Here is a 23009-nt window from a genome sequence, read left to right as displayed (position 1 = left end):
CCAGGACCACGTGACTCCAGCTCCAGCTCTACGTCCGTTCAGACGTGCACGCGCTCTGATGCGCATGCCTCGTAGGCCTAAAACCGCAATCGCTGGTGGGTGCCTGAGTTAAAAGTAAGTGCGCATCTTTTCTCTTGTTTTCACGCGAATGCCCGCGGGAAGCCTCCAACCGGGATTTCAGGGCCCGTAAGATTGATACAGATGAGAAAGGTCATTCAGCCCATTTTAGCTCATCAACCCAGGGAAAACACTCAGGTGGGGAGGGGGTGAAATTGGTCTTCCAGGGCAGCGCAAAATGGTCAATAACAAATCAGCAGTGGCTTTTACACCCCACCCGATTTTCTTTTCTATTGGCTATGAAATCAGGCAGGGTGTAAAATGGTTGCCAATTCCCTATTTCCTATTTTGCGGTGTCGCCGATGACCAATTTCATGCTCCCCCCCAGTCCCCACTCTCCCATCGCAGCATCCCACTGTTTCTAATGGTGCATACCCAGACCATTCCACTTCGCAACAACGCCAAAGATGGTGTGTAAACACTTTAAATTGAACTCCGGACACGTTGTCTAATCCAGTCACCTGGTGGTTTCAGACCTGGACTGCAGATCACATATTGCACTGTAATTTGAATACTTTTTTTCAAAACAAATCAATGAAACTATTGTGTGTGGCATGCGTAGTGAAGCCACCATATTTTGACATCACCACCAAAGGGCTCGCTACAGCTCAGATTTGGTTTTGGATGATCATTCGTCAATAGGACCTCCAAACCCAAAGTGAATGCAGGAGCAATTCGATTATGAAGGCACCTTTAAATGATTCCTAGCTTTTTGTCTCAGAAGCTCATTCCAATTGTTAATCAGTGTGTGAAGAAGAGCTTCAATGATTAAATTTGCAAAGTGGAACAGCAGTGCCAACAGCCCTACATGCAGCCCAGTGATAGGACGATTGACGAACTGCCCAGTGACCAGTTGGGAAAAATATTCAAACCAATTATAAAAATTTATTAATGCTTTAAATTGAATTCTATCTTTTCGAATCTCAGCAACAAAATGATCATCCTGACTTTTGGAGAACTATTAATTTCAGCAACGTGTGGGTGATGCAGCTTAGGAGTTACAATTTTTCCGATGTGCAATTTATTCATCATATACTGCACATCAAAAAAGTTGCTCAGTTTTTTTTGGCTGCTCGAGTCACTTTCATTAAATGGTCTCCTGTTGTCAACTGTCATTATTTTACAAGTTCGCTGCAATAATTTGTAATGGAATCTTTTTAAGCCCTTTTCTCCTCTCCTCGATACATCAAATCCTGCTGGGGTATGGCTCCGCCAGCAGTGGGCAATCCCACCCTAACCCCCACTGGCCACTCTTCATCATAGGCAGTCCCTCGGAATCGAGGAAGACTTGCTTCCACTCTTAAAATGAGTCCTTAGGTGGCTGAACAGTCCAATATGAGAACCACAGTCCCTGTCACGGGTGGGACAGATAGTCGTTGAGGGTAAGGGAGGGTTGGACAGGTTTACCGCACGCTCTTTCCGCTGCCTGCGCTTGTTTTCTGCATGCTCTCGGCAAAGAGACTTGAGGTGCTCAGCGCCCTCCCGGATGCACTTCCTTCACTTAGGGCGGTCTTTGGCCAGGGACTCCCAGGTGTCAGTGGGGATGTTGCACTTTATCAGGGAGGCTTTGAGGGTGTCCTTGTACGTTTCCTCTGTCCACCTTTGGCTCGTTTGCCGTGTAGGAGTTCCGAGTAGAGCGCTTGCTTTGGGAGTCTCATGTCTGGCATGTGGACAATGTGGCCTGCCCAGCGGAGCTGATCAAATGTGGTCAGTGCTTCAATGCTGGAGATGTTGGCCTGGCCGAGGACGCTAATGTTGGTGCGTCTGTCCTCCCAGAGGATTTGTAGGATCTTGCAGAGACATCGTTGGTGGTATTTCTCCAGCGACTTGGTGTCTACTGTACATGGTCCATGTTTCTGAACCATACAGGAGGGTGTGTATTACTACAGCCTTGTAGACCATGAGCTTGGTGGCAGATTTGAGGGCCTGATCTTCAAACACTCTTTTCCTCAAGCGGCCGAAGACTGCACTGGCGCACTGAAGGCGCTCTTCATAATGGTTTGTTGGCAGGCTATTTGATCATTGGAAGCATCACAGAAAATCAATTCTGTGTATCACACACACATAACTGAATAGCGATGTGATATGTGGACTGAGAATACAGGCTATTCCAGCCCCCAAGGACAATTGCCAAATTCCCATTGCCATCCCAGCTCAGGCCAAGAAACTCAAGAGACCCTGGGAATAAATAGAAGCTACAATTGTAATATTACAACCTGAGCCATCAGGGAGCTTTTGAAAAGAAAGACTTGCATTTATATAGCGCCTTTCATGACCACTGGATGACTCAAAGTGTTTTACAATCAATGAAGTACTTTTGGAGTGTAATCACTGTTGTAATATAGAAACATAGAAAATAGGTGCAGGAGTAGGCCATTTGGCCCTTCGAGCCTTCTCCACCATTCAATGAGTTCATGGCTGAACATGCAACTTCAGTACCCCATTCCTGCTTTCTCGCCAGTAAGGACTACATCTGTGGGAAATGCGGCAGCCAACTTGCGCACAGCAAGCTCCCACAAACAGCAATGTGATAGTGACCAGATAATCTGTTTTTGTGATGTTAACTGAGAGATAAATCTTGGCCAGGTTAACGGGGATAACTCCCCTGCTCTTCTTCGAAATAGTGCCATGGGATATTTTACCTCCACCTGAGGGGGCAGAAGGGGCCTCGGTTTAAAGTCTCAACCGAAAGACGGAACCTCCGACAGTGCAGCACTCCCTCAGCACTGTACTGGAGTGTCAGCCTAGATTTATGTGCTCAAGTTCCTGGAGTGGGACTTGAAACCACAACCTTCCGAAGCTACCCATTGAGCCACAGCTGACACTGTAGAACATTTAGCTTGATTAAACAAATTGGTTTTCTGCCAATTTGCTGGCCAATATTTTCATAGTTTGGAGTGTCGCAGTTTCTAAACAGGTTCTACTAAAGCAGAACTTTATCTTGTAGAAGGCGGTAAATGATTTCTGCATTGATGAATTGTGAAGATGCTTTGCTGAAGCACTTTATTGCCAAAAAGAGAGATTGACAAGTGGAGCACATCACTCTACTAATGTTCTAGCAAAAACATTTGCGCTTTCAGCAAAAAAAAATAAAGTAAAAGTGACAAATGAAAACAATTGTGGCAACTACAAAGTGCTGAGTCCAGATAGTTTCAAATCCGGCACAATTTGCACTATAGACTGAATTTATTCAATCTTTCAAGCGTAAGTCAAATATTTCAGTCACCCGGTTATCCTACCTGTAAGGCACGCTGTAAAAAGATCTCCACAAGAGACATGCTTGATTGCCACTCCAGACTGACCTTCCAGAAACCTAGAGATAAACTGTGGCTGGACCTGTTCCATGGAACCAGGGAGGGTTGCATCTCCAGCACCTACAGGAGGGGCCTGATAAAGAATAAAGGCCGTTAGAAACAGATTAAACGTTAGTTACTTGCATGTTACTGATTTTTTTTACATTTTGGGAGAGTGATGTTGTACCAACCTTCATGTGCCACTCTCTTGCCCATGCTTGTTGCTCAGAGTTACTCAAATGCAGAGTCAATAGTAAACCAATCAAGAATATGGAGATGTTTTGTGCACATGCAGTGAAATATTATTACGGATCTTCGTTTCAATCGTAAATTCTCAATGGGCTGCTCCTGACATTATCGCCATCAGCCAAACCTAACCACTTCAATGACCTTTGTGGACCAGATATGGAGCATGTGAGAATGGGTCCGTTGATTTGTCCCCTGATTCTCTCGGCTCCTGCTGAGGAAATACCTGCTCTCAGGAACGCACTCTGTGGAAAACTCTGCTGTCTGCCTCATCAACAAGATATCCAAGGGCTAGAATTTCCTATGGCTTACCGCCCGGTTTCTAGGCAGTATTGGCCATTGTGGGCGGTAATCAGGCGAGCGGAAAATTCCTTACCTGAAGTACGCCGGCGGCTTCGAAGTCCCGCTGGGGAGCAGACCGCCGGCATGCACCGTCCGCAGATCGCCCTGGCGCGATATTTGGGTCAGCTGTGACCCGTAGGCAAGTATTTTAAAAAAACGCCCACGAGGATCAGTGGAGTTGGGCGATAGGTAAGTAGGTCTGCAAGAAAAAGGTAAGTGATTGGTTTTTTACTAATTATTTTCAAAATCTGATGGGGCGATTTAATTTTAAAAAGTGTCTTGGGAATGTTTTTTGGATTTTTTAATTAGGTTTTTTGAAAAATTATTTTTATTATTTTTTTGGTGTTAGGCCCAACCCGCAGCCTCGGGGTAAATTTTTATAGATTTTTTAAATTTTTCGCCCATTTTCTTTAGGCACCGCCCAATTTACCCTAAATTGTACTTTTTCCAGATTGGGGGTGCAAGGCCCATGTTTTTCGTTGGGCGAATTTAAAAAAATTTATTCCGGGAAGTTTGCACCGCTGATAATCTTCCCAGCCTTAGTGGTTTTCTGGGTGGCAATCAGGCGCTTGTGGTCTTTGGGGAATTTCTAGCCCTTAGACAATGCCTCCAATGAACCAATGATCCACTACCCAAAAAAGGTATCATTCTAAATCTGTACAGAGCACCTGACGAATTTATAGAATTTGTGGACTATAGATGAATTTCATTTACCAATTTAAAAACCAAACTAAATTGCATTCAAATTGAAAGACTTCAAAAGACTGGTCTTTATAGCATGCACAGCACAGAAACAGGTCATTTGGCCCAACTGGCCCGAGTCTCTTCCCACCCTGCCCCTGTATCACTCTAATCGCTTCTTCCTCATCAGATCTCCCAAAAACCTCTTAAAGTGCTTCAATTATTATGGTGTCATATACAAGGCATCCATTTTATGTACAGCAAGACCCCACAAATTGCAATGAAATGAATGACAATTTAATGTTTTTGGTGTTGGTTGAGGGAGGAATGTTGGCCAGGACATTGCATGAACTCCCTGCGCTTCTTTGAATTGTCCCATGACAACTGGCAGACAGTTTAACGCCTCATCTGAAGGACATCACCTTTGAAAATGCAAACCTCCTTCAGTGCGGCACTGGCATGTCAGCCCAGATTCTGTGCTCAGGTTCTGGAAGGGGTTTTGAACACACAACCCTCTGACTCACAGGCAATGCTATTAATTGCAATTCACCTTTATCACAGAGTCTTTTACAATCCCTTAGACACAACTTTATCTGAAAATTTTCTAAAGCTTACCTCCCACATGATAAGTCGTCCCGATCTGGTCACCCCTGCCTTTTGAGTTCTCCCAGCAGAGACCTGTACTACTTCAGTGTTGAGCATTGGGAGCCTGAGAGGAGAAGTAATTCCACTTCCCCAGGTATACACAATGGAAAGGGGAGGAGGTATTCCTGCCTTACTGGAGTTTGCAAATAACCCACCTGCCATCACAGAAAATAGGAGAATTTAAAATCCCATTTAAGCACATTGCACTTACAATATCCTTACTAATCTGGGTATATTTTACATCAAAGCCGACAAGGCAGTAATCTAATCAATAGATTTAGATGACAATAAAGCAGCAACAGTCTCAATGTTACAGTGACGGTGATGTTGCTCTTCTCAATAATATATTTTGGGGAGCATGGTTAACTGTGAAGATGACTGTAAGCAACTTCACAAGCTACTTACAGATGAGGAATGCCCTTCAACCCAACTTAATACATCTGTCCAGAAAGATCCTATTGCTGCATTTGTCTGTTTCTTAAATGATTCCAGTGGTTTCACCTGCGCTACTCAGCCAGGCAGATATTCCAAGTTTTGACTACTCTTTACGTGAAGAATAACTTCCTGATATTGGCCTTAAATTTACCTTTTATCAACGTGAATCTTTGTCCTCCTCCCATCCTACTTTCAGTTTAATTTAAAGTAGCATTCCATTCTCTTAACCAGCTTATATAACTTTACAAGATCATCTCTTAGATAGCTGTTTTCTTGGCTAACGTTTCTTTAGCCTTTTCCCATGACTCAGGCTCCCGAGCTGGAATGTCTCTCTTGTTTTTTGACAATCAGAACTGGACACAGTACTCAAGGTTCAGTCTGACCAAAGAACTGTACATTTTGATCACTACTTCCTCTGATTTGTATTCGCCTGTTCAACATTCTATTCTATTTCAGGAGAACAGAGAAATTGGTAGATTGTAAAGATAAATGTCATAATTTTAATGCAGAGAAATGTGATGCGATACATTTTGGGAGGAAGAATAAGGGTCCAAATGGTAAAAAAAACTTTTATAGTAGAGGAGCAGACAAGATTATTCACTTGAACATCCTGAAAAATATCCCTTTAAGGATGAAGATTACCTTTAAGGCCCAGGATGCGCCCAGACTTCCTATCTTTATGGCTGAAGCCAATATTGCCCCCCCACCCCACCTCCATGTGACCACATACATGCAGTGTGAACCTTCAGAATTAAAATAAGGATATAATATATAGATAGTGACCCTACTATTCCCAGCCAGAATGGAGATGAGTAGGTAATTCTCCCATCAATCGTGCCTGGGATTGATTTTACGCACATAATTTGTATTATGTAACTATCCTCCTTTCGCTGCATTTTGCTGGAGAAATCACCCTGCTTTTATCGGGAGACTTTGCTGCAGTTTCAGTTATGAGTTCAGTTTGCTGTAGTTCATAGAAACTCTTTTTAAATAGACACTGTTTGTTGAGTAAATAGATTTTGCTGTAATAACAGACTGTTTGCTGTGAGTCCTGTCGTAAGTCCCGCCCCGCCTCCAACTCAATGATTGACGGTGGTCTCAATACTCACTTTGTTAAAAATAAAGGCCCAGAGGTTCCGACACTCAGGACTTCTGGTTCCCGCTGCACCAAGCAGAGGGAACCAGAACAGTGCGGAGTGAGAAAGATCAGCACCAACATGTCTCCAAATCACATTGCCCCGCCAGTAAATCTTTGCTATGCCAGGTATCAGCTGAGTCTCTTCCAAGAAGAATAAATGGCAAGTCACCTTGCCCCCCCCCCCCCCACCCCCGTGACAACCCAGAAATTGAGTTCAAATCCCTGACACGTTGTGAATATGAATTTAATAAATCCGATAATTTATCGGCTAGGTAGCCATGAAAACTGTCGGGTTGTCATAAAAACCCAACTAGTTCACAAATATCTTTTATCCGCCCTACACATGATTCTAGTCCCCTCTGCATAGTTGTCTTAATGTCCTCTCAAGTGACCTAGCAAGCTACGCAGTTGAAAGAACTATCACTAAGAAGCAAAGTTCCCTAAAATTTTTTGGGGGGTGCAGCCCATTCAAAACACAGCGCTTGCATGGGTTATCCTATTTAAAATCCGGCTGGCTGCGCGGGATCCCCAGAGCGCTGTGCGGTCGTGCAGCTTAAAGGGAACAATGCTAAGGCGGCCCACCACCATCCTTTCAGGGCAATTAGGCATGACCAATAAATGCCCACACAAGAGGTGATTGAAGAACAAAATGCACAATAAACATCAATGCCTTGGTTATGTGCCTTTAGCCAACTGCTGCTGGAGATCACTTTAGCTTCAAATAAAACATCCCTCACCAGCGACAGCTTTCTCCATACCTCTTGACCGTGCACTGCTGACCCTTCCACCAGTCCGCCTGTGGGAAGCAGGTGCTACTGACGACAATGGCTTTTCAATTCTGTCAAAAACAAATTGGAGCCTGCTTTCATTTCCATTAAGCCATTCAATCCTCCTGATAAACTCACATTATAAAATTTGTGCATGCAAAAAATCAGACTAAAACTCCAGCTTTCTCATGGAAATTTTGAAAGTAGCGCAAAAAGGCAATGTAAAATGTGTGCATGTTGAGGATGTGAATAAGTCTAGGTCACTCACCTCCTCATTTTGACACTGCCAATGTCAGTGTAAAGATTCAGCAGAGCCCGGATGCAAATTGGCTGTGCCATTATCTCGCTGAGCTGGGGGCGTTTGGAAGGGTCAAGGCTCAACATGCCCAAAATCAGCTGGCGCAGCTCAGGGCTGTACTGGTCAGATATGGGGGCAAATGTACCGCTCATGATCTTCAGCACCAGAGCTGGCAGGTTCTAGAAAGACAAGTCAAAATTGAAGAGATGTGAAAGGGACTTGCACTGGCCAGCACACCTCGCATCATCTCTTTCCTTTAGTTTAATTAAAGCTTCAGAGCAGAACGAAATGTCAGCAGGTTGCGAGGTTCCAGCAATCGCAGCAGCTCCTGTTTAATAACTCGATGGAAATATCAAATCAGCAGCCTGTGGTTCTAGTCTTTTCCCATTTTATCAACTCCCCCATAATCGAGAAATACCACTGGAATATAAATTACATTTCAACCTGTATTTCATCACAGTGATAAGTTAGAAGAGCTTTATCTAGTTTTTCCTGAGCTACAAAAATATTCTACATTTCCTTCTGATATCAGACTAATCTTATAAATAGAATGTCATAGCCAACAGTAATATGCATTAAATATACCCACAGCAGCCAACGTCCTCGCGGCAGTTATCCGGTCAACCTGATTGTGAGGATGTTTTCACATCTCACTGCTGGCATTACCTTGTCTTCCATTTCAGTCTTTTCAGCAGAAAAAATCTTTTCCGAATCTCCACACAAATTTTTAATTTAAAATCTTTATCGCCTCAATATGCCTTTTCAATGCCCTTGCCTTGTAAAAAACAAAGTGTTGTATTGTAGCTTCCTCAAACAAAGTGAGTCAGAAAACTGCATTAGCTGTATCTCAGTAAATGACACCGACCTCTCTCCTGCTGAACTCCATCTTCTTCCTTGTTAATAGCCACATTTTCAAAAATAGGGGAACCTCCATCATCCACACCTCTGATACCTGCCATCCCAATTAGCCGCCAACATTTTCAGACAGTCTTGAGTGAGAATCACCCCATCACACAGCTCTATTGTTATTTAGGTTCCACCTCTTAGGCAAGCAATGTTTCTTTTGTTACTTGAGTGCACTTATCTTCACACCTGTGCCTAGGATATTGCAAGACCAAATTTTGACTATCTGCCAATTTATATTGTCGACCAGGACAGTCTCCTCTATCACGCCTGTCAATGGAGGTTGGCCTGTACAGTGTTACTGTAAATTTAACTTCTTTCTGCCCACTGTTTTGAATTATAGGTTTACATTTGTATCCAACATCTTACAATAGCTGGATTTACTGTACTGAAGATAATGTTCCTTTACAGAATGTGACTAGAGTCGACACGATATTGGCAATCTATCAGAATTTCAGAGTTGCCGAACAATGTTATGTTTCCAATCTCCATATTTGGACATAAAAATATCTTTATATTACCCAATCTTTTTTCCTTCCTTTTGTAAGTCAGGGCATGTTAAAAATACACATATTAAAAAAATGAATCAGACGAGAGCAATGTTACGAGTTTCATCAACTACTTAATCTATCCTCTTAACTGACCTCTATCTCAAGGACATGGGAGACTGTAACCATTCACTTTCAAATAAAGAACAGTCTGCAATTCTGCAAATTAGATTCCGCTTAATAATCAGTTTGTTGAAGTCTAATCTTTTACTACAGGTTTTGCAGAGTGCATTTACATTTGTTGTACAACGGCAAAAACTCATCATATCGAGGACATCAAATTAATACGTGCATTTTGACTAATCAATCATTGCTATCATGCACTAAATCAGACATTTCAGATAATGATCTGGTTAGGAGTCAGGTGCCAATGAAGATTCAATATCCTCCATTTTCAGTGTGCCAACATCATATTGAACAAAACCCGTTCTATTCAGCAAAGAACACTTATTAGTATGGTTAGTTCTGTAGTGGGATTCAATCCTGGTTATTCAAAGCTTTGGTTTCTTACAGCAGCTTCAAACGCCCTCTTCAGACTGGCCAGCTCGTATAAAACGCAGCCCAGTGCCCAGATATCGCTCTTTTGGTTGTATGGCTTTCCTTCACACAGCTCTGGAGAGATGTAACATGGAGTTCCCACCACCTATAAAACAACAAAACTGGCTTCATTCAAATCAACAATTCTAAGCTAAACAGGCAACAGGAAGTTAGATTGGAACAGAAAATCAAAATAATTAGAGCAACTGAATTTTACTTTATTCAGAGACATAACAACATCTCAAAACAAAGGCTTGCTTACAAAGATGGGATAACACTACTTGATATGTAGTAGGTAACATAATATCCACAACATTCTGTCTCTCTGTGGAATGGATAATTCTATGCATTTTGGTGGTATATTACTCGCTGCATGTCAAATAGAAATGTTAATTTCATACCACCAGCTATGATATCCGTTTTGTAACATTTTTGCTCCCAGAAAAATATGAAGGTGTTTAATCAAATGCAAATATCAGTAGGGACTAGTTAATCGAAAGTTGTTTTATGATCTTTTAATTCAGATTCCAAGAGGTGGCTCCCAGCCCTTATGATGTTGAATCTGTTTTCATGGTCCGGCAGCAGACTCGTACACCTCGATGGAAAAGGGTCCACAGGGCTGCCTCTGGCCTCAGGAAAGCAGAATGAACAGCATTAACGCTGGGAGCTGGCACACCAACACCAGGCTCCCGAAACAGAAATTGAAATAAGATAAAAGCAGCTCAAAATAAAGAGCAGACCACTTGATTACCAACATTATGTGCATCAAAACGTGAGCCAGATTCAAAAAGGTCTCAGACTCGCTAGCTATTGTTTCTTGTAAGCCAAAAGTAACAGTGACTGACTCAGACTCTGGAGCAGGATGAACAAGAATTTTTTTACTTGACATTCCAAAATGCTGCTCAAAAAACAAGTGGCATATGATACATAATTGAGAATAAATTGGCTTCAATTCAGTACTAAATTGCTTATTTAGACATGTGCAATAAAAGCTTTTTGTTGAGCCTGAAGTACTTGGAGGCTGTATGAGCCCAAGAAAGGAACCAAAATGTCAAGGATGCTGCAATTAAGAGGCTTTTCAATCCTGAGTGGGTTCAATGGTTAAGCTCCTCCAACCACCAAGAAAACCAGTCCAACAAGAACAGGATCTCTAGAGATCCAAAGAGTGAATGGTAGCCAAAGACAAAGCAGAAAACACATTACTGAAAGGCATGCCAAATGAGAGAGTAAGATAATCACAAGGTGGTTAGAATTTTTTTTTAAACAGAGTGGTTTGAATGTAGAACTCTCTGCCACAAATTGTTGAAGCAGAGTTGTTATGTTTTTTTAAAAAAACGAATTACATAGTTGCTTGGAAACAAGTTCCATTGAAAGGTATGGCGAATAAGCAGTGGAGTGGGATTCTATGCTTGAATGAAATAGGCATTTACCTGCAGTTAACAGTAAAATGCTCTCTAGTGTTCCACCCTTCATAAACTCCAATGCTTGCATCCTATCCTGGCTCCTCTATTCCCTCCTGTCCTTGCCAACCTCCACTGGCTGCCCGTCCCACAGCACATTGCATTCCAAATCCTCATTTACAAATTGCTACAAGGCTTCAATCCTCCCTACCTCCTGCAATCTCCTTCACCCCTATGTGTGCACCCTCTGCTCTTCCAACTCCCTTGCATCCTGTGCTCCATTGTTGGTAGTGCTACCTTCTTGGATGCTATAGTCTTGTTATCTGTCTCTCCACTTTCAAAACCTCTCTCATCATCTGTGCCTTTGCTCACCTCCCCTATGTCTAGCTTCCATTTTTCTTTTCTTTGAGCATCTTGCTCCATTTATTATGTTAAAGATGCTATACAAATACAAGTTGTTGATGATGATGATGCTGAAGCTTTCCAGAAAGGTAACCTTACAGTATAAGCTTTACTTTTGCTGCTTAGGATCTTCGAGATACCAAAGTCACCGATCTTCACTATCATCTGGTATTTATCAAGCAGGATATTTTGTGTTTTCAGATCTCGATGCAGGATAAGTTTGTTGTGCACATGATGGAGGGCCAAAAGGATCTGTACAAAGAAGTGCATGATGGTCTCTTCATCTAACAGAGAGTTACGCTTCTGGATATACTCAGCCAAAGTACCTCCTGAAATCAAAAGATTCAAGGTGAATGAATATAGCAGTAACAATGTTTGATCTTTTAGCATCATCTGAGATAATGCCAATACCTCTCTGACATCAAGTCCCACAAGAACAGTTCAGTGTCCTAGGGTGGTTGCCAAAGCTTTTTTTTTGTTAGCCATGATGTAGCATTGATGCAAATCGGTTACTACTTCACACTGTGAAGTGCAAAACTGGGGCTGAAGCTGTACCTAACTCTAAAGTGGAGTTGGGTAAGATTCCTTCCTTGAGAGTGTCAAACTGCTTTGCTTTGAACACAAGAAATAGGAGCAGGAGTAGGCCATTTGGCCCCTTGAACCTTCTCTGCCATTCAATAAGATCATGGCAGATCTGGTCTTGGCCTCAACTTCACTTTCCTGTAAGATGTTGGAGGGTCAGGCCCTGACCCTGATTTAGGCTACATTTATACTGCAGTGTTGGTGCTAAGTGAAACTGCTTTGCTCTAATGCTGTAGCTGTATTGCAAATACACCCGCAATCACTTCCCTTCCCCATCTCCCTCTTTAATGGACTCTTGAACTTTGCACCCACCCCCTCCAATCCCCAACAACCCATCTGTGATCGACAGTTCCAAATACAACATACTTCCTCCGTGCTCAGTGCACTGAAATCAAGACTCATTGCACAATCTCCCACTTTAACTCATTCTGAAGACTTACAGGCATCAAATGGTCTGCAGCAGATTCAAACCCAATACCCAGAGATGAAAGGATAGTGTTCCAACCCACTGCACCCGCCCACTCTAACTGACTTCAAGTGTTTAATTACAGGTCTGGTCTGTACTTTAATTGACCAGAGTACATTATTTGGCAAGTACACAGCACCCTTAAAAACCTGACAACATAGTCAGCTTGATAGAATAGCTACTGGTTTAAAGCAGCTATTTTCCTCCTTTTCATAATCATACCTAATTCAATTAGATGGGCTGAGCTATAAGTCCTCTCTCTATAAGCTATGTGATTTTTTTTTTTTAAACTTTGTTGGCATATGCAGGCTTTACCAGAACGTCAGAGAAGGTCAGAATGGGAAAATCGTAAACCTAACATTTGAATAACTACACCTGCACAGTTGATCCTGTGCTGGCACTGACCTCCACAGTTCAATCATAGAAACATAGAAAATAGGTGCAGGAGCAGGCCATTCAGCCCTTCTAGCCTGCACCGCCATTCAACGAGTTCATGGCTGAACATGAAACTTCAGTACCCACTTCCTGCTTTCACGCCATACCCCTTGATCCCCCGAGTAGTAAGGACTTCATCTAACTCCCTTTTGAATATATTTAGTGAATTGGCCTCAACTACTTCCCGTGGTAGAGAATTCCACAGGTTCACCACTCTCTGGGTGAAGAAGTTTCTCCTTATCTCGGTCCTAAATGGCTTACCCCTTATCCTTAGACTGTGACCCCTGGTTCTGGACTTCCCCAACATTGGGAACATTCTTCCTGCATCCAACCTGTCCAAACCCGTCAGAATTTTAAACGTTTCTATGAGGTCCCCTCTCACTCTTCTGAACTCCAGTGAATACAAGCCCAGTTGATTCAGTCTTTCTTGATAGGTCAGTCCCACCATCCCGGGAATCAGTCTAGTGAATCTTCGCTGCACTCCCTCAACAGCAAGTATGTCCTTCCTCAAGTTAGGAGACCAAAACTGTACACAATACTCCAGGTGTGGCCTCACCAAGGCCCTGTACAACTGTAGCAACACCTCCCTGCCCCTGTACTCAAATCCCCTCGCTATGAAGGCCAACATGCCATTTGCTTTCTTAACCGCCTGCTGTACCTGCATGCCAACCTTCAATGACTGATGTACCATGACACCCAGGTCTCGTTGCACCTTCCCTTTTCCTAATCTGTCACCATTCAGATAATAGTCTGTCTCTCTGTTTTTACCACCAGATCTATTAGTTACAAGGGGAAACCAAGCCTTCCCCTCAATGGTTCAATGAGATTATCCCATGAACAGCTGAACCATTTAGACCAGGTTTCAGGCTCGATACTCAGGTCTGTGCGACTGGAATTGGCCTCAGTACCGTAGGTTAGGAATGGGGAAAAAATCAGCCAGGGGATTCCGCTCCTGATCACAACCTGGGGAGTGCAGTGTGTGGGGTCAGGGTCATGATTGGCTGTGATGCCCATCGCAGTTGAATAACTTGCCGACAGTCACCGTCAAGCATCACGTAGAAAAAGTGACAAGGTATTAGAGGGAGTTGTGTAGAACTGTACCCTAGCAAGGAGTCAATGGTTTCAGGGTAGATGGGGAGAGCAGAAAATTGGTGATAAATATATTCAACTGGAAATGGTTTTACATTGTAATTGGGGCAATAAAAATAAATGGAAGAAGTACATCATCTAATCAGCCAATCTGGACCAGTATGTAAAACTGTAGGCATTTTGTTTTACAAAATAGGACCATTTGTTGGCTCTATTTAACCACGATCTAGACCCCTACTTTCCTGGTCATTCACACCTTGCACAGATCTCTATCCATACATAGACTAGGCTTGCAGTCCCTTGAGTATAGAAGATTAAAGGGTGATCTAATTGAGGTGTTTAAGATGATTAAAGGAAGAGATAGGGAGAAACTATCTCCTCTGGTGGACGAGTCCAGAACAAGGGGGCATAACCTTAAAATTTGAGCTACGCTGCTCAAGGGTGATGTCAGGAAGTACTTCTTCACTCAAAGGCTAGTGGAAATCTAGAGCTCGCTCTCCCCCTAACAGCTGCTGAAGCTGGGGGTCAATTGAAGATTTCAAAACTGAGATTAATAGATTTAGGCAAGGGTATTAAGGGATATGGATGCAAGGCAGCTCAATGGAGTTAAGGTACAGATCAGGCATGATATAACTGGTGGATCAGGCTTGAGGGGCTAAATGGACTACTCCTGTTCCAATAGCTCGGCATTAATTGGGTGTAATCCTAGACTGTTGGCAAGCTATTCAAATGCATGGAGCATCACATCGAAACAGTTGTGTGAAAGTACTACTCAATATTAGTCTCAATATCAATCCTTATATACCTGGTGCATACTCCATGGCTATCATCAGTGCTTTGTCCTCCAGGAAGTTTTCATAGTACTCAATTATGTTTGGGTGGTTGAGGAGCTTAAGTACTTGGCATTCATTCTGAGCAGCCAGTCTCTCATCTTTAGTCATCTGCTCCACCGGGATCTGTTTGAGGATCACCAGCTTTTGGTCAGCTTTCCGCAGACACAGGTGGACAATCCTGTGTGGAGATATAAATGGACAGTGTGCAGACAAGTAAATGCAGTATGTCGTTGGACCTCCCAAATTCAGAGTCATCAATATTATAAACCAGGAGTGCCCATGCGTTGTAGCATCATGGACTGCTCTGGTGGATACCACATTGGCTCATCGACCACATATAGCCCAAGGTTTTCTGCTACTGTGCTCGCCAGCCCGTAAGTGCCTGCCCACTACAGTGAATAGATGGAAAATCACAGGCTGGAGAGCACCGCGGTGAGTGAAAAACCTCGGCCGTAAAGTTTACATTAATGTTCCCATCAAGTTTCATAAATCAAGCAGCAGACACTTGCACGTCTTGGTGTCCTGACTTAGAACTTACCCACTAAGGAGGAGGCAGCATTAGGAACAGCCTTTTCCAATTCTCCGGCACCACAAATTTCAAACAGGACAAAGCGCAAGAAAAAAAGCTAGAACTGAATTGCTAGGGTTACATAAGAAATAGGAGCAGGAGTAGGCCATCCAGCCCCTCGAGCCTGCTCCGCCATTTAATACGATCATGGCTGATCCAATCATGGACTCAGGTCCACTTCCCTGCCTGTTTCCCATAATCCCTTATTGGTTAAGAAACTGTCTATCTCTCTCTTAAATTTATTCAATGTCCCAGCTTCCACAGCTCTCTGAGGCAGCGAATTCCACAGATTTACAACCTTCAGAAGAAATTTCACCTCATCTCTGTTTTAAATGGGCAGCCCCTTATTCTAAGATTATGCCCCCTAGTTCTGGTCTCCCCTATCAGTGGAAACATCCTCTCCGCATCTACTTTGTCAAGCCCCCTCATAATCTTATACGTTTCAATAAGATCATCTCTCATTCTTCTGAATTCCAATGAGTAGAGGCCCAACCTACTCAACCTTTCCTCATAAGTCAACCCCCTCATCCCCGGAATCAACCGAGTGAACCTTTCTGAACTGCCTCCAAAACAAGTAAATCCTTTCTTAAATATGGAAACCAAAATTGGACGCAGTATTCCAGGTGTGGCCTCACCAATACCCTGTATACCTGTAGCAAGACTTCCCTGCTTTTATACTCCATCCCCTTTGCAATAAAGAGCAATATTCCATTGGAATTCCTGATCACTTGCTGTACCTGCATACTATCCTTTTGTGTTTCATGCATCAGGACCCCCAGGTCCCGCTGTACTGCAGCATTTTGCAATTTTCCCCCATTTAAATAATAACTTGCTCTTACCCCTCAGTGTAAACAGCCAAAAAAATGACTTCCATTTAGCAATATAGTACTTTTCACATCCACAGGACATCCCAAAGCGCTTTACAGCCAACGAAGTACTTTTTGAAGTGTAGTCACTGTTGTAACCTAGGAAACGCAGCAGGTAATTTGCGCACAGCAAGTTCCCACATCAGCAATGTGATAATGACCAGATAATCTGTTTTTGTTATGTTGATTGAGGGATAAGTATTGGCCAGGACACCAGGGATAACTTCCCTGCTCTTCTTCGAAATAGCGCCGCGGCATCTTTTAAGTCCACCGGAGAGGGCAGACAGGGCCTTGGTTTAACGTCTCATTCGAAACGGCACCACCGACAGCACAATGCAGCACTCCCTCAGCACTGCACTGGAGTGTCAGCCTAGACTTTTGTGCTCAAGTCCCTGGAGTCGGACTTGAACCCACAACCTTCTGACTCCGAGGCAAGAGTGCTACCCACTGAGCCACTGACTGACACAGAAGGTAATTATCATAGCTCCGCCCCCCTAAAACCAATGGCAAACGTGAATTTGCTGCATTTGGGTCACTTCACGCTGCTACCACTCAAGACTGAAAACAAATGGCGCTGGCAGCAGTGTGATTTATGTGTTTCTTCAAGGTGGCTGAAGCAGAGGCGTCCTTTCTGTTTCTGATGACTCATTATATACACTTAGTGCACACAAAATCAATCTGAAGAGAATCCCCAGACTCCTCCTCATAAATACAATGAGTTACCATTTCTGACTGCAGAAGTATAGCGTTCAACTTAGCAGCCAATAGATCATCAGTCAATGCACTCTCACTGAGATACATCGATGTTGGGCAAGTCCAGAACCAGGGGTCACAGTCTAAGGATAAGGGGTAAGCAATTTAGGACCGAGAGGAGGAGAAACTTCTTCACTCAGAATTGTGAACCTGTGGAATTCTCGACCACAGAAAGTTGTTGAGACCAGTTCGTTAGATATATTCAAAAGGGAGTTAGATGTGGCCCTTATGGCTAAAGGGATCAAGGGGTATGGAGAGAAAGCAAGAATGGGGTACTGAAGTTGCATGATCAGCCATGATCATATTGAATGGTGGTGCAGGCTCGAAGGGCCGAATGGCCTACTCCTGCACCTATTTTCCAAGTTTCTATATGGCATCATAATCAATCTATTGTAAGATATAATTCGGGTAACGGAATACTTCCTGTTCCTTTATTGCTGTTAAGTTCCGCGTTGCAGTATCACCACGATAACTAAGAAATCAAACCATTAGATTATCTGCTCCAAATGCTGGAAGATCGGGGAGCACAATGGTCTGATTATGGCGTTTGTTGGCACTGCAGCAAGCTCCAGGCCTCAGTGCTGCACTGAAGTATCAGCGAAGATTCTGTGACCAAGTCTCTGCAGTGGCGCTTGAACCCATGATCGTCACCTTCTGACTCCGTTCTGTTACCACTGTGCCAAAGCTGATGTCAAGGCAGTGCAAATATCCCAAGAACAATTCATTTCAAAACAAATATTGCCCACATGGGCAGGGCACCAAGACACTAATGGCAACTGTTTCTCACACCATTTGGGAATGGTACAGTACTCTTAAAAAGTGACATGGAATAATGTGGAACTGCTGAGCACAGCATTCCTCTGATTTCAACACTGAGCCAAAGGCTGACTGAGGTTTACTGGATTGTAATAGTGTAGAATTTATAAATTCCTCAAGTGACATTTTATTAAATGTTATTAAATGTCATCTTAGCACGGTGGTAGTACTCTTGCTGATATGTCAGAAAGTTATGGGTTTAAATCCCACTATAGACTTGAGTTCATAACCTTAGCTCACACATCAGTGCAGTTCTGAGGGAGTGCTGTGTTGTTAGAAGTGCCATCTTTCAGAGCAGTCAATAAACTGAGGACCTGTCGGCCTGCAGAGATGGATGCAAAGATCCCACGGCACTACATGAATAAAAGCAGTGAGTTTGCTGTCCTGGCTAATATTCCTTCCTAAGCCAACATCACTAAAATAGATCATCTTCTCAGCTGTTGTTTGTGTAACCTTGCTATTGGCTGCTGCATCTGCCTAAATAACACTTTTTCACTGTTGTTGAGTGCTTTGGGACAGCCTGAGGTTGCGAAATCTGCTCTTTCAAGTCACAAAGTAACCCCTGAGTCATCATCATCATAGGCAGTCCCTCGGAATCGAGGAAGACTTGCTTCCACTCTCAAAGTGAGTTCTCAGGTGACTGTACAGTCCAATACGGGAACTACAGTCTCTGTCACAGGTGGGACAGACAGTGGTTGAAGGAAAGGGTGGGTGGGGAGTCTGGTTTGCCGCACGCTCCTTCCGTTGCCTGCGCTTGATTTCTGCATGCTCTCAGCGATGAGACTCGAGGTGCTCAACGCCCTCCCGGATGCATTTCCTCCACTTCGGGCTCATGAAAGCAGATACCAAAAACGATGTTGATTACTGTCTCTGGAGTAGCCTGATATGACCTTATAGTGACTCTTCAATTTTTTATATGGACTTGCAATCACAAAACTAGACTTAAATGACCTGACATCATAAAATCCCAAGAGCAGAAAGCTGCTCGCCCTGATCTCTACTGCAATACATAACCCAAAGATGAAGATTTTAAAAAACATGTATTTTTTTTTACAGCAAATTGCATCAACTCTAATTTTTTTTTTTATTCACCAGCTCATCAATAATGTATGCAAAGGCACCACCATGTACATTTGAGGATTTTCTTAAAGAAAAATTGACCAGTAATAACTAATTGCCATATTCAACCGAGAAAACATCAAAAACAGAAACTGCTGGAAACACTCAGCATGTCAGACAGCATCTGTGGAGAGTTGTGACAAGTTAACATTTCAAACATAACCCTCCTTCAGAACTGACAAACATCAATCTCGCACCTTAGAGTACTGAGTGCAAAGTCAGCAGGAAGGCCACTGGCAAATGTGTTTTAACTAGGAGTCATGCTTGGATGGTTCTATAATTATTAATTTTGAAAGCAATTGCTGTCTGTTAGAGCTACAGAACATGAGATCCACACAATTTTAAAAAACAAAGTACTGGAAACACACAGCAAAGCCCCCGGCATCTGAAAGGAGAAGTTAACGGGGCAGAAATTCCAGCCTCCCGGGTCAGTACAGAGTGTGTACGGACCTGGGAAGGCATCGGAAAAGCCGGTTTTCAGCGCATATTGCGCATGTGCTGAAAACCGTTTTTTCCAATCTGTCAAGTTGACAGATCTTCCGTATCTCGACAGCCAGGACATTTTCCAGGGCAAGATTGTGGTATTTACCCATATCCTACCCAGCAAATGTCCTGAAAACTCTTGCGCCTGATAAAAGCAGACGCACGGCCTATTTGTACAGGCGCATGAGTTTTAAAACACACTTAAAACATAAAAATAAAATTTTAAAAACACATTTTATTTTTAAAAACCCTACCCAGTATGTTAAATTTATTTTAAAGCATAATTTTAAAAACTTAAAAATATATATTCCAATTTTTAAATAATACATAAATAACTAATTTAATTAATGTTGAATATCTAGTGTATTTTTTATTAATGTTTTGTGTGTTTTGTGGGGGGAGGGGGGGGTTCTCATTCATAATAATGGGAACTCCAACTTACAAAGTTCCCATTATTATGAATGAGAACATACTTCTTTACCTGATTAGCTGCCCAGAGCCATGTGACTGCAGCTCCAGCCCTGCGCATGTCCTGACGTGCACGCGCTACGACATGCAGTCAGTGGAGGCCTCAGGACCGGGAACTCGCATGGGCACAGCAGCTTCAGGTAAGTGCGCTTCTTTTTAAAGTTTTTTTTACCCGATCACCCGCGGGAAACAGCCAACCGGGATTTCTGGGTCAACATTTAAAGCTGGTGCCCCTCAGAACTGGTATTGGGGCATGAAGGGGGCTCTCCCATCTATTTGGACTTTCAAAAGGCTTTTGACAAGGTCCCACACAAGAGATTAGTATGCAAAATTAAGGCACATGGGATTGGTGGTAATGTATTGACGTGGATCATTTTCAGAATGGCAGGCAGTGACTAGTGGGGTACCACAAGGTTCAGTGCTGTGACCCCAGCTATTTACAATATACATTAATGATTTAGACAAAGGAATTGAATGTAATAATGCAGATGACACTAAGCTGGGTGGCAGTGTGAGCTGTGAGGAGGATGCTAAGAGGCTGCAGGGTGACTTGGATAGGTTAGGTGAGTGGGCAAATGCATGGCAACTGCAGTATAATGTAGCTAAATGTGAGGTTATCCACTTTGGTGGTAAAAACAGGAAGCCAGATTATCTGAATGGTGACAGATTAGTAAAAGGGGAGGTGCAACGTGACTTGGGTGTCATGGTACATCAATCATTGAAAGTAGGCATGCAGGTACAGCAGGCAATGAAGAAACCAAATGGTATGTTGGCCTTCATAGTGAGAGGATTTGAGTATAGGAGCAGGGAGGTCTTACTGCAGTTGTACAGGGCCTTGGTGAGACCACACCTTGAATATTGTGTGCAGTTTTGGTCTCCTAATCTGAGGAAGGACATGCTTGCTATTGAGGGAGTGCAGCGATGGTTCACCAGACTGATTCCCGGGATGGCAGGACTGACATATGAAGAAAAACTGGATCGACTAGGCTTATATTCACTGGAATTTAGAAGAATGAGAGGGGATCTCATAGAAGCATATAAAATTCTGACAGGACTGGACAGGTTAAATGCAGAAAGAATGTTCCCGATGTTGGAGAAGTCCAGAACCAGGGGTCACAGTCTAAGGATAAGGGGTAAGCCATTTAAGACTGAGATGAGGAGAAACTTTTTCACCCAGAGAATTGTGAACCTGTGGAATTCTCCACCACAGAAAGTTGTTGAGTCCAGTTCGTTGGATATATTCAAAAGGGAGTTAGATGTGGCCCTTACGGTTAATGGATCAGGAGATATGGAGAGAAAGCAGGAACAGGATACTGAAGTTGCATGATCAGCCATGATCATATTGAATGGTGGTACAGGCTCATAAGAACATAAGAATTAGGAACAGGAGTAGACCATCTAGCCCCTCGAGCCTGCACCGCCATTCAATAAGATCATGGCTGATCTGGCCGTGGACTCAGCTCCACTTACCCGCTCGAAGGACCAAATGGCCTACTCCTGCACCTATTTTCTATGTATACCAGTTCTGATGAATCTGCACCACCCAAAAGATAAATCTGTCTTTCTTTTTCAGGCTTTGATTGATCTGTTGTGCAATTTCCAGCACTTTTTTTTCAAATTTCCAGCACTTCTTTCAAATTTCCTGTACTTTTATTTCAAATTTCGAGCACTTTCAAATTTCCTGTACTTTTATTTCAAATTTCCAGCACTTTCAAATTTCCTGTACTTTTATTTCAAATTTCCTGTACTTTTATTTCAAATTTCCAGCACTTTCAAATTTCCTGTACTTTTATTTCAAATTTCCAGCACTTCTTTACATCTTTCCACAGCAGCTAGAAGACTGAGTGCATTTGCATGATGTAAAATAAAGCTGCAGTAAAATATCTAGAGGGTCCCGAGGAGCAGTTAACTGAAGTGACTCGGAGTGAAGTTTTCTAACTTTGGGCTGGAACGGAATGGAGAGCAGCAGCTCGGTCACTGCGATGGCCGGCCCGGGCGGGCACAGAGAGAGAGAGAGACCCGCCGTGAGCAACAGCCCGACCCCCAAACACCAAACGCCGCTCTCACCCGAACGCTCCCCGCCCCACCACTTTGATCTTCTGGTATTTCTCCATCGCCGTCTCCAGGCAGCCCGAGCGTCCGTCTCCAAGGAGCTCCCGACAACTTCCTGTACGGCCAGCGCCGAGGCTCAAAGCTCCGGCCGCCCTGATTTCGCGTTGCGCCAGAGGCTGCCACACAGCGTCCCGAAAGAACAAAGCAGCACTTGCATTTCTATAGCGCCTTTCACGACCACCGGACGTCCCAAAGCGCTTTGCAGCCAATGATGCTACTTTTTTTTTTTGGAGCGTAGTCAGTCACTGTTGTGACGTGGGAGCCACAATTTGCGCACAGCAAGCTCCCACAAACAGCAATGTGATGCATGTTGAGCGTCGGGACCGAGGCCGTTCCGGATATTTCCGGATTTTGGAACGTCTTTGCCTGGGTCGGGCAGCCAAGATAAGGGGGAGAAGGGGCGAAGTCGGGCCGGGGCGAGGTTGGATCGCCGAGGGCCAGGGCGGGCAAAGTTGCGGCGAAGCCGGGGCAGGCAAAGTCGGGCGGTGGCCGCCGAGGGCCGGGGCGAAGTCGGGTCACCGAGGCGTTGGGAGTCCGGAATTCGGAACATTTTCCGGTTTCCGGACAACCCCACCACGGATCGGCCCGGTGTCCGGATTCCGGAACATTCCGCATTTTGGAAGTCCAGATTTCAGACGCTCAACCTGTAATGACCAGATAAACCTGT

General features: G+C 43.6%; 1 protein-coding gene across 2 annotated transcripts in view; it reads right to left on the bottom strand.

Moving 5' to 3' along the window:
• The window catches only part of nek8 (NIMA-related kinase 8), a 55771-nt gene extending 33378 nt beyond the window's left edge, over window positions 1-22393 (bottom strand). For both annotated transcript variants that reach the window (XM_070857077.1, XM_070857078.1), the window contains exons 1-8: window positions 22298-22393; window positions 15130-15335; window positions 11852-12081; window positions 9925-10056; window positions 7933-8141; window positions 7656-7735; window positions 5295-5479; window positions 3357-3504 (exon numbers count right to left, since the gene is read on the bottom strand). In XM_070857077.1, the coding sequence (XP_070713178.1) occupies window positions 3357-3504; window positions 5295-5479; window positions 7656-7735; window positions 7933-8141; window positions 9925-10056; window positions 11852-12081; window positions 15130-15335; window positions 22298-22344 (1237 nt within the window). In that variant the 5' untranslated portion in view covers window positions 22345-22393. The remainder of the gene's footprint in view (window positions 1-3356; window positions 3505-5294; window positions 5480-7655; window positions 7736-7932; window positions 8142-9924; window positions 10057-11851; window positions 12082-15129; window positions 15336-22297) is intronic.
• Between the last annotated feature and the right edge of the window lie 616 nt (window positions 22394-23009).

The sequence above is a fragment of the Pristiophorus japonicus genome, chromosome 16, assembly GCF_044704955.1.
Source record: "Pristiophorus japonicus isolate sPriJap1 chromosome 16, sPriJap1.hap1, whole genome shotgun sequence".
Classification (NCBI taxonomy): domain Eukaryota; kingdom Metazoa; phylum Chordata; class Chondrichthyes; family Pristiophoridae; genus Pristiophorus; species Pristiophorus japonicus.
This window is presented reverse-complemented; position numbering and strand designations above follow the sequence as displayed.